Source organism: Macrosteles quadrilineatus, unplaced genomic scaffold (genome assembly GCF_028750875.1).
Source record: "Macrosteles quadrilineatus isolate MER2022 unplaced genomic scaffold, UCM_ALF_1.0 Scaffold_5__1_contigs__length_97177068, whole genome shotgun sequence".
Lineage (NCBI taxonomy): Eukaryota > Metazoa > Arthropoda > Insecta > Hemiptera > Cicadellidae > Macrosteles > Macrosteles quadrilineatus.
This window is the reverse complement of record NW_026542598.1, coordinates 57,138,080-57,154,832: the sequence shown is the minus strand read 5'-3', so window position 1 is coordinate 57,154,832 and position 16,753 is coordinate 57,138,080. Positions and strand designations below refer to the sequence as shown.

At 34.1% G+C, this 16,753-nt stretch overlaps 1 protein-coding gene across 1 annotated transcript; it reads right to left on the bottom strand.

Annotated features, from left to right (window-relative positions):
* Positions 1 to 12,663: 12,663 nt before the first annotated feature.
* LOC128994781 (SANT and BTB domain regulator of class switch recombination-like) lies at positions 12,664 to 15,213 on the bottom strand. The gene has a single exon (XM_054419547.1). It carries the CDS (start codon positions 15,154 to 15,156, stop codon positions 12,799 to 12,801), a length of 2,358 nt encoding a protein of 785 aa, XP_054275522.1. The 5' UTR covers positions 15,157 to 15,213; the 3' UTR covers positions 12,664 to 12,798.
* Between the last annotated feature and the right edge of the window lie 1,540 nt (positions 15,214 to 16,753).

The following is a 16,753-nucleotide window of genomic DNA, read 5'->3' as shown; positions in this document are numbered from 1 at the left end:
ATATGACGTAACCATCGTCTGATACTCGTACATTACGTATCTGTAAAACGTGATTGCCACTGTCGTTGGTGAGATGATTTTGTAAGGCTACTGTTTTACTCATTAGACATTTTGACGAAGGACTAATATGTAGATTATCACAAGAAGTTTTATCATACATAGGTTTAGGTAAAAAGCTATGAAAAACTCCGCGTATTATGATATAGTAAAAACTTATAAAATACAAAATATACACCTAAGATGATTTGGACTAAATCTTCGTAATTCATTGGTTATTTAACAAAAACAAAATTATAAACCCTCGTCGCTTAAAATATTAAGCGACGAGGGTTTATAATTTTATAAAATAGATAATAGATAGAGTTTATAAAATAGATAAAATATTATTTTTGTCCATAATAATGGACAAAATTTAATTTTTAATTTGTCCATTCATAGAAGAAAACATTGAAAAATTATACGGTTTTAATCACTTACATAGCTTCTTTAATCTATAATATTAAAATGTATCAGGGTTTTTTTATTTCACGATTCTGAATCAGCCACTTGACGGATTTTCATGATTTTTGTGTTGAAAGAAAGATAATTTTGAGAACTAGGGAATGTCGAAGCCATAATTTTATTTTAGGGTCCCATTTTTTTAAAATTAAGTTTTAATTTTTAAAAAGTCTAGCAGCCGACGCTAACATCATCCTACACTCATCCTTCACTCATATTTGGGTTAAAATACGCACATAGTGGCGTCCCCATCTTAAATAATTGATAATTGATAACATTCTACACTAGCTTTTGGTATAAAACCATTTGCTCAACGTAACAGCTGTAAACATTAAGCCTCTGTGACACAAACTCAGCATTTGGATAATAACGACATGCAAAGGGTTGACTTATTTATACTATGTGTAATGCTATACTCATTGATAGGTTCATTTATTTGGTAAGAGGATGGCAGACTATTTAAATATACGTGGTAAAATGCTAGATGTTCTAATTAGTTTTTTAAAGCAGTCTTTAAAGTTTCATGTGTGTTTTAGCGCAATATAATTTGTTTTAACTAACAGCTGGTTGAATATAAAATTAATCTTTAGAACTATCAGGTTAGTTTATTATTCTGTGATTTTTGCCATTGATTATAGGATATAAGTAAGATTCTATAGCCACTGATGTATACAAATCGAGGCTCTGTTCCCGAGTTTTCGAAGGAAAGCTTATGCACATTATTATATATATATTTGTGTTCGACTGTTTCAGGAAAGAATGGGAAAATAACAATGTTTATATGTTTTGATTCATTTTGGCAACTTTTTGTTTACAGTAAATCGCTTGAACTTTGCTTGGATTAGAAATGGAAATATTGATATAACTTTAGTTTTAACTTAGTTTAACTTAGTTTTAGTTGAACACTCAATTCCCGTACGTAGGACGGGCCAACATCTCGTCTATATGAATTGTTGGATAATATTTTAAGGAGAAAGTCGATACCTCTTCTCGAAGTTTAAAAATCAGGTAGAATTAGCATTTTGTTCACAAATGTCATAAAATGGTTTATATTAGATTTTGTAATTTTTAAGGAAAGTGTATGCCACTTTTACCGATTGCGGCGGTTGCCCTATAATGAAACCCTATTTTAGAAAATTGTCCCGGTTTCACCAGACCTGCATAGTTTAACGACCGACGTATTTACGGCAAACATCGTACGATATGACGTCATCGTCGATGTCAGCGATGTCCTACCAGCTTACGTTGTGATTTACTGTGCTAGAAACATCAACAAAGATATACAATAGTTACCGGCCTCACATTGCGACATCGTAGCTTGGTCAGGGGATTTATTTGCTGTCGATAGAATCGAAACCTCACGTGATCAATGCAGTAGCACAATGGGAAAGAGGTTAGGGACATTGCTAACGTAATGGGACTTTTAAATAACGAGAAATTACATGACAGCGCTGATGGTAACAAGGTCATAATTAACGTCTGTGGAATTTTTTAAAGAAGAAGAACAAAAGTTTTTAATGCAGGGTGAACCTAAACCCTTTAACTCTTTGTGACTATGGGGAATCCATCCTCTAGCTCCCACACCAAAGTCAGAGAAGCAGAGTAGAACATCACAACCCGATCAAGGGGTCTGTGAGGGGTTTTGATAGTTTCTTTGAAAAAAAAACAGTGACTTGGACCAACAAAAATTAAATCAGAAAGTCCCTAACAAATAAAAAAAAAAAAGGTTGCTTTTTGCTTTAGTAAAAGCTGAATTAAATAAATAAATGAATTGATACAATTTTGATTGTTTATAACGTCAGAGCCAAGCAAACAAACAAAAAATGGTACTTACGTATTAAACGGAGGCCACATTTTGTCAGCGCGCTGCGGCGGTTATGTTAGGTTGGGTTATCATAATAGAAAGTATAACTCGTCTGGTATCGTTCGATTCATAACGAAGCGAGGAAAGTCCTACACACATAATATTTACGATAACCCAACCTAACATAACCGCCGCAGCGCGCTGACAAAATGTGGCCTCCGTTTAATACGTAAGTACCCAAAAAATTACCTTTTATGGCGGTCTTGGGTTAGGCCTTACTGTGTGGGTCGAGAAAATAAGTCACATCTTCCCAGCAAATTCGCTGTACAATGATTTTACGTTCCACGTATCATTTTAACGCTTATGATCAAGCGGAGGGACGAATTGTAACTAAAAAGGTAACTTCATTTAGAGATACGCCCCAATGCGTTTTATTTTTGTCTAGAGTTTACTTTCAGAATGACCAGTGATGCTAACCAGATTCCTTTACAATGGTTTTAAATCAGAATTATTATTCGTCTAGTTAAATGTTAACCACAGTCAGACATTAAAAACAAAAAGCTAATCAGTTTATGGAAACGGATTTTTAATTAGCATAATATTTTTAAGGTAAGGAGGAAGGTAAATGTTATGGTACAAATGGTAAATGGTAGTAAATGGCGTCATGGTATAGTTCTACAAGCGGATTGCACTATTCGTTTTACATCGGAAAAAGATATGTGGTATCTTACAATGCGCAATTTGGAGGGTTCCTCTTGTGAAATTAATTTGTTGACGAAGAAATGTAACGAATATAGCTAAACAAATGTAGTTTCGTGTATGCTAAACCTCATTAACTCCGATCAAATACATTGTTAAATGACTAACTGGACATAAAGGTTAACACAAAACAAATATTTCTATGCCGTTAATGTTACATTATGATCACCACACAAAAAGCCGAGGTTTATTTTTATATACAATTAACCAGCTTGAAGCCAATATTTTATTATTGAAAGGTTTCATTCATCCCAAATATTCTTTGGACTTTGACAGACATGAGCAGCTTTTTAAGGGCTCAAATAGATAAAGTCCTGAAGCAACTTTGTTGTTTAAAATAACCTAAGGTAATTTTGAAATAGATAAATTCTTTTCATATGCCTCTCTTTACAGTGGTTTAATATATATTTTGTATTTTGAGAATATGCTTAGGTAAAAAGACCACTACAACATTCATTAGTGATAGCATTCCCAATCGTAAGTGCTGTAATTTATAAGTCCTATCCCAATTATTGCAGTTTATTAATGTTTTAATGAAATTATTAACTTATCTAACAAACTAAATTGAGATATACGGATTGGTATAAGTCACACTTAATGTATATAGTAGAAAATTTGGCAGTAAAAATAGTTTTCCAGAAATAATTTAAGCTGTTGTAATGAAGGCCATGGCAAAAACATCGAAATAAATTCACAAGACACACTAACACGAAGCACGGTTTGGTCTATAAACCCAAAATTCAGTAACATTTCATGCCCAATTTTAGTGGATTACAATGGAATTTACACTTGTCTGAATGAATCTTAGATAAATCAATTAGTGAGCTTGTAAACAGAATTTCCTACGACGCACTGGTGTTGAAAGCTGACGAAATGATGCGAATATTTCGTCATGTTGTAAAATGCTGGTGAAATCTGGGCACGCTTTGTCAAGATGTAAAAATTAAATACAAATTAAATTGGAATTAAATGCAAGATAATTTCAAAAGTTCACAAGAAACCAGATCTCTACATAAAACACATTTTTGCTGTGCCCGTGCAGTTTACAGTTTTACAGTTTTTACAGATTTACAGAAGATGAGGCGGACGATAATAATGGTGCTCTTTAGATCTGCTGTATTCAATAGCATACTAGTTATTCGCTTGTTATATTAGTTATTTATTCGTACTAGTTATATTAGAAACAGAACTTAATTTCTACCACTTAGTGTATTAAATTTCCTATCATTAAATTCAGATAAGGTGTGTACATTTTCTAGGCTACCAAGTGTATAAAGGCGCTTCGCATGCTTAACAGTACTGTAATTTTATGATTTAATTTAAAAGATAAACTTATTTAAAAGTGTAGACCTACTTACATTCAAAATCCTACTTATATCTGAAGTCAATAGATCCAAAATAATCTAACAAAGTACCGTATTGTAACAATAATATAAATTATTTTGTATCGATGCTTCACAAAATAAAGATACTTTAACATAATTCTTAAATTTTACCCCAATCAACTTTACATGAAGCTCATTATATTAATTACAAGAAAAATAAAACTATGATGGTAAATTCTACAAAACGCAACTAAATTTCTTTAACTAAACATAACACTCTTGCTAAATAGATTACAAATTCTTACCATGCAAATAAATAAATCACCAACCACCTTTTCAAGTAAAATGAACAAATAGCTGTTAATTTCATTGACGAGCTTAGCATTTTCTGTTATAAACTTAAAAAGGGCGTAAGGTGGAGGAACATGCTTTCCGGAAGGAGGGACAGAGCTCATAGAGAATTTGTTCATACCAATAATTTTGGCAAATGTACACACTTTAAGCTTTATTTTGATTTGTTATTTGCCTATATTTGATTTTTGTTAAATCTCTTAAACGAGAACCACAAATTTGAATATATAAAATCCAATGTATGTTTGTCCTTTATGGACTCCAAAACCGCTCGACAGATTGTAATGAAACTTTCAGGTATTATTAAGCATTATTCAAGCATGGTTTGTGTGAAGTTTGGTGTAGATCCGTCAAAAAAGGGCTCCACCCCAGTGGCTCTGGAGTTTCCCATGTTAACCTTATGAGTACTTATATTGAAATGGATAAGGGGACACGGACGTCCCTATCCCCGCCATGTTAAATCACTATATTTTAGGTACACTTTATGGAAAAACCAATACAGCTGTAATTTTGAAATTTGGTGTGTTGCTTCTATATACTGTTGTGAGTATTTTGATGAACTAAAATTAAAATATTCCAATTATTAAAAAAAATATGATTTTATTTATTTTATAATATTTTTATTTGTGTTTTTATGTACATTTATGTGGCTCAAATTAATTATATACAAGATAGAAGATTTCTGGTTCATCATTATGCTAAAGATAGCCCCCTGGACAACCTGTCAAAATTTCAGAAGGATCCTTCCATAAATACCTGAGTTAAGTGTACCTAAAGGGCAAAAAAGTTAATTTTTCAAAAACGACGGGAATGTCAGGCCTATCTTTACCCGTAGGAGGACTATATCTTAAAAAACTTAGATTACTTACATTCAAAAACCTCCTGAGACATAAGATGGGTCATCTGCATCCTCATCATCTTCTAGTCTCCTTTTAACACTCCTTCTATGCTGTCTTGCCAATTTTTCGATCCCTTTCATTGCGCGGTCAGCATCACGTAATCGCGCCAAATCTTGATTTTTCAGTCCCACTACTGCATTCAACCCTGCTTTGCCACATAATTCTTCTAGAACTTGCACTTTGGCTAGGCTCCCTTCATTGAAGCATATAAGTGCATCCAAAACTCCAAGCTTCAATGTATCGATCCGAACGAAGACATTTTTCGGAATGCGGGTCCATATTACGTTATTGAAAGATTCGGTTTGATTTTGGGTTTTTCCATGGAGACATTTTTTTAAGAGATTCTTGTTGCACAAGTCTTTATAAATGGGCTTGATAGCTTCCATTACTGGCCTAGGTATTGAGTTTTGATGAGGTGGTTGAGGCAACTTCTGCGCTTCGGCTTGGTTGTGCTTGCACCATGAGTCCGAGCCTTTTGGGCAAAGGCCGTGATAAGGGGCTTCATCTGTAGATATTTTGTGGTAATAGGTGGCCCATACTGCTTTTTCCATATCTACAAGATTCCGAACATTGGCTCTGATGGCATTGCCATAGTATGTCTGAAGTTGATCCATAACAACCTTAGTAAGCCTACCTTTACCTGACAATGGTTTTCCATCCGAACATACTTTTCCTTTGAAGGATTTCTTTAGGTTACGCAGCCGAGTGCCCATTCTCTTTTGCACATGGCCTATGCACTCTAATTTATTAATTATAACATCCTGGCCATAAGGCTTACTATCAACTACGGATTGGAAAGCTTTGCTGTCACCATCCCCCAAATAGTTCACATACCTCACCGGTATGTCACGAGCCAACGATCGAGCAAATAATACACGAGCACCGTCGACCTCCATGGCTCCACTTGACCCAGAGTAATTTGCTTGGCAACCTTCATGATTCATAATATCCTTCCCTTTACATATAAAACAATACTTAGTAAGGCATTCAACATCTAAAATTTTTGCTGTATCAATGCTACTTGCTGTGAATACGCCATTGAGCGACGAGTAGCCCCGCTTCTGCCAGGTTCCGTCAAACATTGCGCCTATGTCACTGTTACCATCATTGTGCACAATTGCATCTCGGACTGCATTTGTCATTGAGCTCCTGGCCACCTTTTCAACAGAATCTAAAACTATTTTATTGTACCGATGAAATTTAGCTGGAGGTTGGGGCATATTCATGACAGCCGAGAATACTGATGCGGCCTTTTCTCCCTTACCGATACTTCTGAAGGCATAAACCAATCTTAAATTATGTTCATAGTAGTCATTATTTGCTTTAGGAGATGTCATGAAAGAAGTTTTAAAACTACACATCTTACATTTGACCTCCAAGTTACATACAACTCCTTTTCTCTTGGCCGGGATTTCAAAAACTTCCAACGAGTTTTCTGCGGAACACTCTTTACACTTGACTAATGAAAGAAGTTGAGTTTGTAGAACAGAAATGTCTATCAATACATTGCCTTCTACCATCTTATCCCTAATATAATCACTTTTTTCCCCACACATAGATACATACTTCAATTTTTTCCTAGATGAACTAGACCTAGGGCTGTCCTGCTCAACTTCTTCTGACATAGGCCTAGGCCTACTTGAAGTTTCATTTTGTGCTAAGGCTGGTGAATTTTCTGAGCCAGTCCTAGTAAAAATGTTACCATGAAACTTCCGTTTATTGAATTTCTTTATTCTAGGCATTGTAATTCAAATCACAACTCACACACTAATCACTATTATTCACAATGAGAAAAACAAACTAGTATAACCATAACCTCACAAACTAGCAGAATCACTCAACAGAAAGCAGCTGATTTTTGACATTTGATAATAACATCATCACCATGGATACGTAAAGGTACAAAATCAGAAATCAGTGTTTGGAAGAAAAATATAATGTACTATACAAAGTGAAGGTGTAGAATATTGATTTTTTCGCTGGTGAGAGTGATCTACAAAGTGCAGGCATAATTTATATTTTATTTTGTGAGAACAAGTAACACGTAAATATATATGTTTTTGGTATCAATAGTTTCAGGATTAAACGTAGAATTGTTTGGTAAAATAAAAAATATACATAAAAAAAATAATATTTTGACGTCTGTGTCCCCAAAGATTCTTAACAGCTGGTTCAACTAAAGAATTTAATTCTGTGATGTTCAATAGCATTAAAAAGTTAATAGGTTTACCAACAGGGTGCAGAACTATTATTTTTTTCAATTTATGACAACAGCTAATTTGCAACCAAAAGGTGAGTGAGCGTAACGAACGAACTTCAACCTGGAGGTGAGTTAGCGTAGCGAACGAGCTAACCTGAAGGCAAGTGAGCGCAGCGAACGAGCTCCGACCTAAAGGTGAGTGAGCGTAGCGAACGAACTTCGACCAAGACGTGATTTTGCCATGCGAACGTGCTCATCTTGAAAATGAACGAGCATTTGACATAAAACCATATTAGGACAGGACGACATCTGTCGGGCCAGCTAGTACGAAATAAATCACGACGATCGAGCACTTTTAGGACTACATTATTGTATATTCGTTAAATAATTACTGTACATTATTTGTTGGAATAATGTATTTCAATTGAGCTCTTTGGTGAAAAAAAGGATTGGAGTAGTTTTTTTTAGAAATTGGGAAACTCTTTGCCTAATGCCCTAGACCTAGAAGTAGCCTAGACATTATATTCCCGAGAAACAGACATAATAGAGACAACTATATTTTAAAGTTATATCGTGTTTAAAAAGAAATAAATAAAAACTTTTCAACTAAGACATGAAAAGAGCTTGCGGATGTTACACCCGTGTTTTTCTTATATCCAATCTCTCAATATTGCCAAACTGAAGGAAACTTTGTAAAAATGTACCATCTCTCAAATCCCCAATACTTATTACAGCACAAACAGCCATTCAAGACAATATAAATTATATAGCACATGTCCTTACAATCATAGACTAACCAACACAACGGAGTTTATTTTATCTATGATACAATCTAACTTTAACCTACACGGTTTCCCATAAATAACGATCTAAAGGTTTTCATAGACTAGACAACAGCTACATTTATGTTCTATCAGATGATCATTATACTGTATCAGCTTCCCAAAATACTCTCCACTCGCCATCCTTTCACAGTGTTATATTGACGAAGCCATCAACAATGTGGGTAGATTGGTGTCTGAAGCCCTTCTAATCTAACTTGTTCTCTTTAATTACAGGTCTACTGACTGCAGCGCCTTTCAGCCATGGACAAGCGGTTGTTGGGTTAACAGTATTTATCTTAGATTGTCAAACTATCTTGGTATCTTATGGTTGAATATGGCCTGTGTGAGGGTGTAGGCTTAATAATTCGTGAGAGCATGTAAAAAAGAATAATTTTAATTATTTTTTTTAGAATAGTTTTTTAGTTTGAATAAAATAACTAAAACTAGTGTTTCCACCATTTAATTTGTTATAAAAAATTGAAAGTATTAGCGAATTTCCCATATAGGGAATAAGCTATTACCGTAGTACTCATGGTAAGACCTGGACGCGGGACCGATTTTTTTTTTCGTTTTGAGGTCCCTAGAGGCCAAAAACACCATCCGTTCAAATTCATATATATATATATATATATATTTATATATATATATATATATGTGTGTCCGTCAGCACGATAACTCGAGCAAAAATGATCCGATTTTGATGAAATTTGGTACAAACGTGTAAACCTACGTTTATTCGAACGAGTTCGCGATCCAGCATGATCGGACCATGGGAACGGGTGTTTACGGGGGGTTTTATGGGGTAAAAATAGGTTTTTCCCATTTTTGACCCAAAAAACATAAAATTTAGCAATTTATTTCCAAACCATTTTGTAGAGCTTAAAAAAACAAATAATTTAGTATATTGAAGCGTTATTATGCGCCTAATGGTTACGGAGAAAATTCCAAAAAATTGTAAATTTAAAATTCCCATGTTATTCTTATGGAGAAAGAGTAAACTGTTGTAGTTTGCTTGTTTATGAACATATTTTGATCAAATTTGGAAAATGTTTTTATTTCTTACCAACTATTAACATTTTACAAAAAAAAACAGTTTTACCCTCCCTGATGCAGCAAACCTAAGTACTTGTTAAACTAATTCTATTTAAATCGGGAATAAATGCTATATTTTTAAGTAGACATTTCAGTGTAAATCCAATCAGTCAAATGGAAATTCGCTTAGTCTGCAGGTTTGCTGCGGCGGGGGTATTAGTTTTTTATTAATATCGCAAATAATGTTTTAAAGCGAGTAACTTGGCTGTATGTTGTGCTGTAAAAAAATATAGGTATCGGTAAAATATAGAAAAACTAGATGGATTGTAATGGAACTCAACGTGAGTTTTATCGGTTTTATTTACTGATATAAATGTGAGTATATAATTTATTACTATATCAGCAGGTAAAACAACTTAACCGTTAAAAAATTACCCTTGACCGCTCAATTAAAGTGGGTTTAGTAAGCAAAACAATAATCGGTATCAGAAGCATTAGTTATAGGCCTAATATATAAAATATTTATCCAATTGTAAGATTTAACAATTCTGATGATTTTTTAAAGACTAATTCGTGACTGTCAGTGGAGGTTTTCCAACTCTATAAAGAATATGTTTAAAGGATATCTATTTATTGTGATAGCTTTATTTTATTTGACACGAGTCCTCCCTTTCGATTTAGCTTGGTTAAGAAGCTGGAGTAGACAGGAATCAGTAATAAAAATGTGCGCACCCTGTCGGTAGGTTGATTCAACTACGTTCATTTTGTATTAAAAATTGGACATAACTTCAAATTAGAAATGGGATGTCTAAGTCTCTCAGTAACGAGATAAATAGGCTAGCTATTTGTGTAACTAGTTATTAGCGCTCGTTTTAGACATTATGTTTTTCCTACAGTTACTAAAAATTATATGAATAATTAGTCTTTCTAAAACTATACAACACGTTTTTAGGTCAGGTTAAACCCAAACCATGAACGTAATGGGAAATACTGCAACTGATTGTAGTCTTAGTATCTTTAGGTGTTCTTGTTTTCAAGAGTACACGTATTAACAGTTATAATCAGTATAAACAGAATAAACAAGTAATTTTGTAACTTTCTTACTTACGAACCAAGAAGAAAACAGTTCGTATGTTTGTTCAAACTTCGTTCTTGATTTTTTAGGAAACAGATTTAATTAAACAAGTTTTGCAGTTTCTGCTACATATTTCTTCTGGTGTACACAATATATATTCACAATCACTGAGTTAATTATTCTAAAAGATGTTAGGCCCACTTATAATTATTATTCTTTCAAATAGTTATAGATTCTAACTTATGTTATAGGTTGTGTTCAAACCAAGCGTTGAACGAAAATAGAACATAAACTGTAAACACGAAATGACAGGTTAAATCCTAGTTATAATAGTCAATCAGCTGATCAGTATTATTATCTTTAAGTGTTGCCAACCTATTTCCAAGCGTACACGGATTACGTGCATAATAAAACCACGCTATTTGTGTTGTTTGGTTGGAATCCTGATGTGCGCCAAAGTATAAACCGTACGACAAAGTAAGTACATGCAGCAATTAGCAGCTTTCTGTACTATAAACAGTGCAAGGAAGCCAACTTTGTCGGGTGACTGTTGGAAAACTGTATTTTACAACAGCGCAACCTGTCGGGGACACAGTTGATCAAGGTTATTATTTTGATGTTAAATTTAACATTAAAGTTCTACTAGCAGCCTACATCACTTAATGACTTCAAAATCATCTACTAAGTATTGAAGTATTGTAGAAGCATAAATAATGGCTTGTGATCCTAAATACTGCACCGCTTAGTCGATTTGTGAGGTTATGTAAAACAAACGTTGAAAGGTCAGATGCAAAAGGCGGTTCGTGGTCTGTAATCTTATGTATTCAGCAAGGAGATATAATAGACACAAGACACCTCATTTGTAATGTCCGACAAGTCTCCTGTTTTCCCCCCTTTACTCGGCCATAATAAGGCAGGGAACCCCTTATCCGGCCAGAGAGTTGACAAATGTGGAGGCAAGGTCTTCAACCTGGCACGGTTATAAGAACTTGTGGTTCCTTTAAAAACATAATCAGGCAATCGTGTTTCTCTGTTGGTTTTTTTTAGATTTAAAGATGGATAGGTCACGTTTCCTCATGTACCTACCAGTTAAACAATTTTCAGTGAAAACTAAATTCGAATAAAAACTTTTTTGAGATGAATAAAGTCTAATAAATCGATTTGCCTAGTACGTAAACCTTAGGGCACATCTTGCATTAAGTATACTTCGAATGGATGGGTTTGAATTTGCATGGTAATTTGAGTCTGTATTTATATGAAACTGAGAGAGATGTAGGAAAGACGCCAATAGAATATGAAAAATTTTAAAAATCTAATTTTCGAAAAACATTCAAATTATTCTATCATGACTATTAGCTTCTATTAGCAAATTATAATTATTATTTACATTTGGCAAGCATTTGTAACGGTAAATTTAATACCCTCTTTAGCATTTTAAAGCAGAAATAAATCAAAGGTGCATGGCCTACTATGAACTCTAATTCCAAGTGTTTGTAAAATTATAACAATTAATTGTAAAAGCTAGAGACATTTATCGAAACCCACTAAGAAATGAATTACGGCTGACTGGAAGTTTCAAGGGACAATTATTGAATCCAAGGAAAATATGGCACTGTTCTAATATGCCAGCCAATACTATATACATTTTTACTAGTATCTTTGCAGCCAATGCTTGTATACTACGTAGATCAGTTTTTTCAGTTTTTTTAAGCCATTTGAAATTAGGGGTCAATCAATGGGGGTTTCTGTTTAAATAACTAAGGTTCTATCTTAAATGCCCAATTTTAATGACCAAATTATAATTCTACACATGTACACGATAGTCGGCAACTACAGTATTCCAAATAGAAATAGAAAAATATGTAAACAAAATAATTGAGTTGTTCAGTAAAAAAAGGTTAAGAGGAATGCAGTTCCCATGTAAAAATGGGGATGATTTCATAAAAAATGTAAGGTGTCTCCAGACTTTAAAAACTGTGTTAATTAAACCGCACACTAACCAATTTGTACACCACATACAAATTCTTAATTTTACAAAGTTAATTTTCTGAACCAAGACAATGGAAATGTTCTGTTGACAACCGTACTAGAATTTTTGTTGGAGTGTGACCCGCAGTTTCTTTGCCACCATTCTGTCTCGAGACGAATATACGAGCCAGCAGAGATGTCCTTACTTGGTCCAGAACAATCCGCTGGTGTCAGCATTTGGACCAGCTTCCGCATTGATATCTCCTCAAAGTCTCTTTGGTTGTCTTGGTTATCCTTGTTTGATTCAGCATCATTCCACATCATCTCAACTGGTTGATACATGTTTGAACAGGATTTCTTCTTTTTATTTTTATCTTTTTGTACGAAACAGACGCTAGATGATTTCCCATTTTTTACACAAAGAGTAGGTTTTACCTTTTTGTTAATTGGAGTTTTAAGAACGGCAGATGTATCTTCTACCGCTGATTCACATTCAGAAATCTTTGATTGCAATGAAATTATGCCACCAAAAGAAATGTGGGCTCCGAGTGATAAAGGGGAATGTATTTTAGGCTCTTTCCTCTTCTCTTGTCTATTCCTCAAAATATTTAGAACTCTTAAAGGAATCATGGAATAATCTGCCTTTTCTGCCGGAGAAAGGATTATCCCACTCCACCAAAACTTCTCAGATGGCGATTCCGTTTTCAAATCCGACGAGCCATCGGATTTCTTTACTAGCTTTACAAATTTCTTTACATTAGAGTTGTCTTCTCTAGGTGGTATATTAATAGCATTTTTGTGTTCCTGATGTATGTTGAACATCTCAACTTTTTCCAATGTATCGAGCTTTGTAACGTGGCTTTTATACTTACAGCCGCAGTTTTGCTTAACCACGTCAAATCTAAATGCCTTTTCTCCACAGCATCTGTATGTGCCAATTGGATGATGTAGGTTGTTACCCATCGGGAAATACTCCACTTCCCCTGGGTGATACGAGCACCAGTCACTGAGACCCAGTGGGTACCAAGAACAACATATCTCGCAGTAGAAGAAGTGGCACATACCCCACAAGTACCAATATACCATTCTCCAATCTCTCAGCTTGTCAAAGACGATCGTCAAGTAGTCAGTCAGATTCCAAGAGGAAGAACATTCGTGATGAAACTCTAACTTTCCATCAAAAGTCATCTGTGTGCAATCAGCTCTGCATGGTATATCCTTAGCCAAACGGTTGTGCATTATCTTTTCACACAATCCGCACTGGAAGATAGTGGAAAGACTGTAAAAATGGCCGAAACTATGACAAGGCTCGGGTTCGGCTAGCATCTTAATTAGTGTAATGAACAGCATTGTTCTAAGACTCTCGTGCTTTAAATTCTCTACGTCTGTGTTAGAAAACCTCTTGGCAAATTCCAGCAACAATGTTTCATCATGAAACACATTCTCTATATCTTCATCGAGTTCGAGAACTTTATCAATATTTTGGCGAAGAAAATCAAGACACTCCTGGACCAATTTTTCAACGCCAAGATGATTGGCCATCGTCAGAACAGATTTCAAATTTACCAAGTTTAAATTGGGCTTACACATTGGAATTTCAGACGAAATCCATTGCAACAACCATTGAAAAATCCCAAAATTACATCTTACAATAATATCTAAATTGTCTAGCCCAAACTCTTTTTCGACTTCTTCGAAATATTTTATTTTCGATACCAAACTGCTTTTAGCTATTCTTACACTGGACTCCATTGGCTTTAATGTGTCTATGATATTAATCAAAATATTAGGCTCACCAGTGTCAAACGATGGCATAATTTTGCTTTCAATTGGAGCTTTTGGTACAAACTGGATATCCAAAATTATTTGGTTATTGATATCGTCCACACGGAATCCACATACAGGTGTCATGACTTGGGTATAATCTCCAGTATTTTCTTCTGTGATGGTTTGATCTTCGATTTCATTTTGTTTAACAACATCCAAATTACATGACTTACTAACACATTCAACTACTTCTTCATTACCGTTATTTGTGAGGAAAGACTTCGACTCTTTGGTGGCGTTATCTAGTTCACTTTTTATTTGTTGGAGACTAGTCAAACTTTTGATGGACAGAAGGGTTTCATCTATTTCACCATCTATGTTCCTATTTCTGAGACTCGTTGTTGATGTACCGGCATTTACTTTGACGTCTACCTTTCCGCAATGACGTTTGCCTACATCATCTTTTCTAGGGAGTGCTCTCAAATTTTCAACAGAAATGTTGGCCCAGTTAACTTGATCTTTTTCAAAAATTATTCTTGAATCTAGTTGCTCTGTACCATAAGTGGAAGATAACAGTCCCAAAAAAGAGTCTAAAGAAACAGCTGCGTGATTTGAATTGTACAAATTTTCATTCTTTCTAGGACTGAGAGGCATCTCATTTAGTAGAGATTAAATTAATTCTAAAACACTTTGACACAATGCTATTATTATTTGCATTACAAAATAACTAATACATTTAGAGGTTATTGTTTACAAATCGTCTTTCACAGCAACATCTGATGCGTCTTCGCCAGATGATTACATTATTTTCAATACTCATAGGATTTAAAGAGCATTGTTTATTGGTTTACCAGAGTATAAACTATATAATTAATAAAAACACGGGGTTTCTCTGTATTTTATTCACCTGATAACCGTTTTGAACAAACATAATATTTGAAAGGTAAAAGTTTGTTACGTTATTCGTTTTGCCCCAGAAAAAAAGGTTTTGAACCAAGTTTTATAATGCAAATTTTGAGCGTGGGTCCCCTCTTAATTGTATTGTGTGCGCTAAAGAGAACGGAAATTCTAGATAATAGATTACTTTATTTAACTACTGATGTAAAAAAGAGGTTTGTCTAAGTAGCAAAATAATATTTTGCTTCAAAGACAACCCCTCTTTCTTTCACTCAGTAGAAGAAGGTTAATACGAATCGTATGTTTAACTTTATTTCTTATGATCAACACAAGAAAGCTTAAAGTTTGTACATATATTACTTACGTGTGAATTAAAAATAGAATGAAACCATCTGCTTATATAAATAACTGTTTGTCTTCTTATATGTTAACAAAAAAATTAATCACACACTACAAGACACACATTAAAAATACAAAAAATTTTTGATTACATCAGCGTACTTAAAAATAACAGGAGATGAATCGGAATCATACAGTTAATGAACATTGCCATTCATCCATTCATTCATGATCATACACCCCAACCGGTTGTTTATTTTACAATAGGATGATAACTGGCCATAGAGCATTCAAAGTTAATGAAAAACTAAAAATAAAAAATAATTTTTTGTATTAGAACTGACTAAAAATAGGCACTTGGCATTGCAAAACACCTACTGTCATAAATATCACCCCGAATAAGTATTTTTATATTCAATACAAATTGTGCTGCCAATCGAAATCTTTATAACCCTCGTTTTTCTGTACCTTAAATTACACGTAAACTATACATAGCAGAGAGAATGTTGAAGTTTATATTTCCATCACAGCAAAAATGTAAATAGGCCTAGATAAGTTTTTGTATGAAGTAACTAAATTTATATAAGTATGAAGTAATTAAAAAATTGTTGAATGATAACTACTGTTATTGATGAAATGTCACCCTCGCGAGTCAAGATTGTGGAAAATCAGTTATAGGATATCACTATCTAATAAGGGGACACTTAGAACATATTAAACATACAGACTTAAAACAAAATAATCAAGCTACTTTCTTTCTTCTTTATTTCTTATGCTTGCGGGTTGGACTAATTTATATAAACTACAGAATTGTGGGATTAAATAATAGTGGACTTTTCCTGAACCTGAAAGTACGTCTAACATAGTAATAGCATAATTCGTAAAAATGATGGACTAATAGTGTAAAGAAATCGATCGAACAAGAACGGATGCAAACCAATTACTAAATTGACTTGCTTGTAGAGACAATTTGCATAGAAACTACAGAATCACAAGAAACAGTCTGTGAACCTTG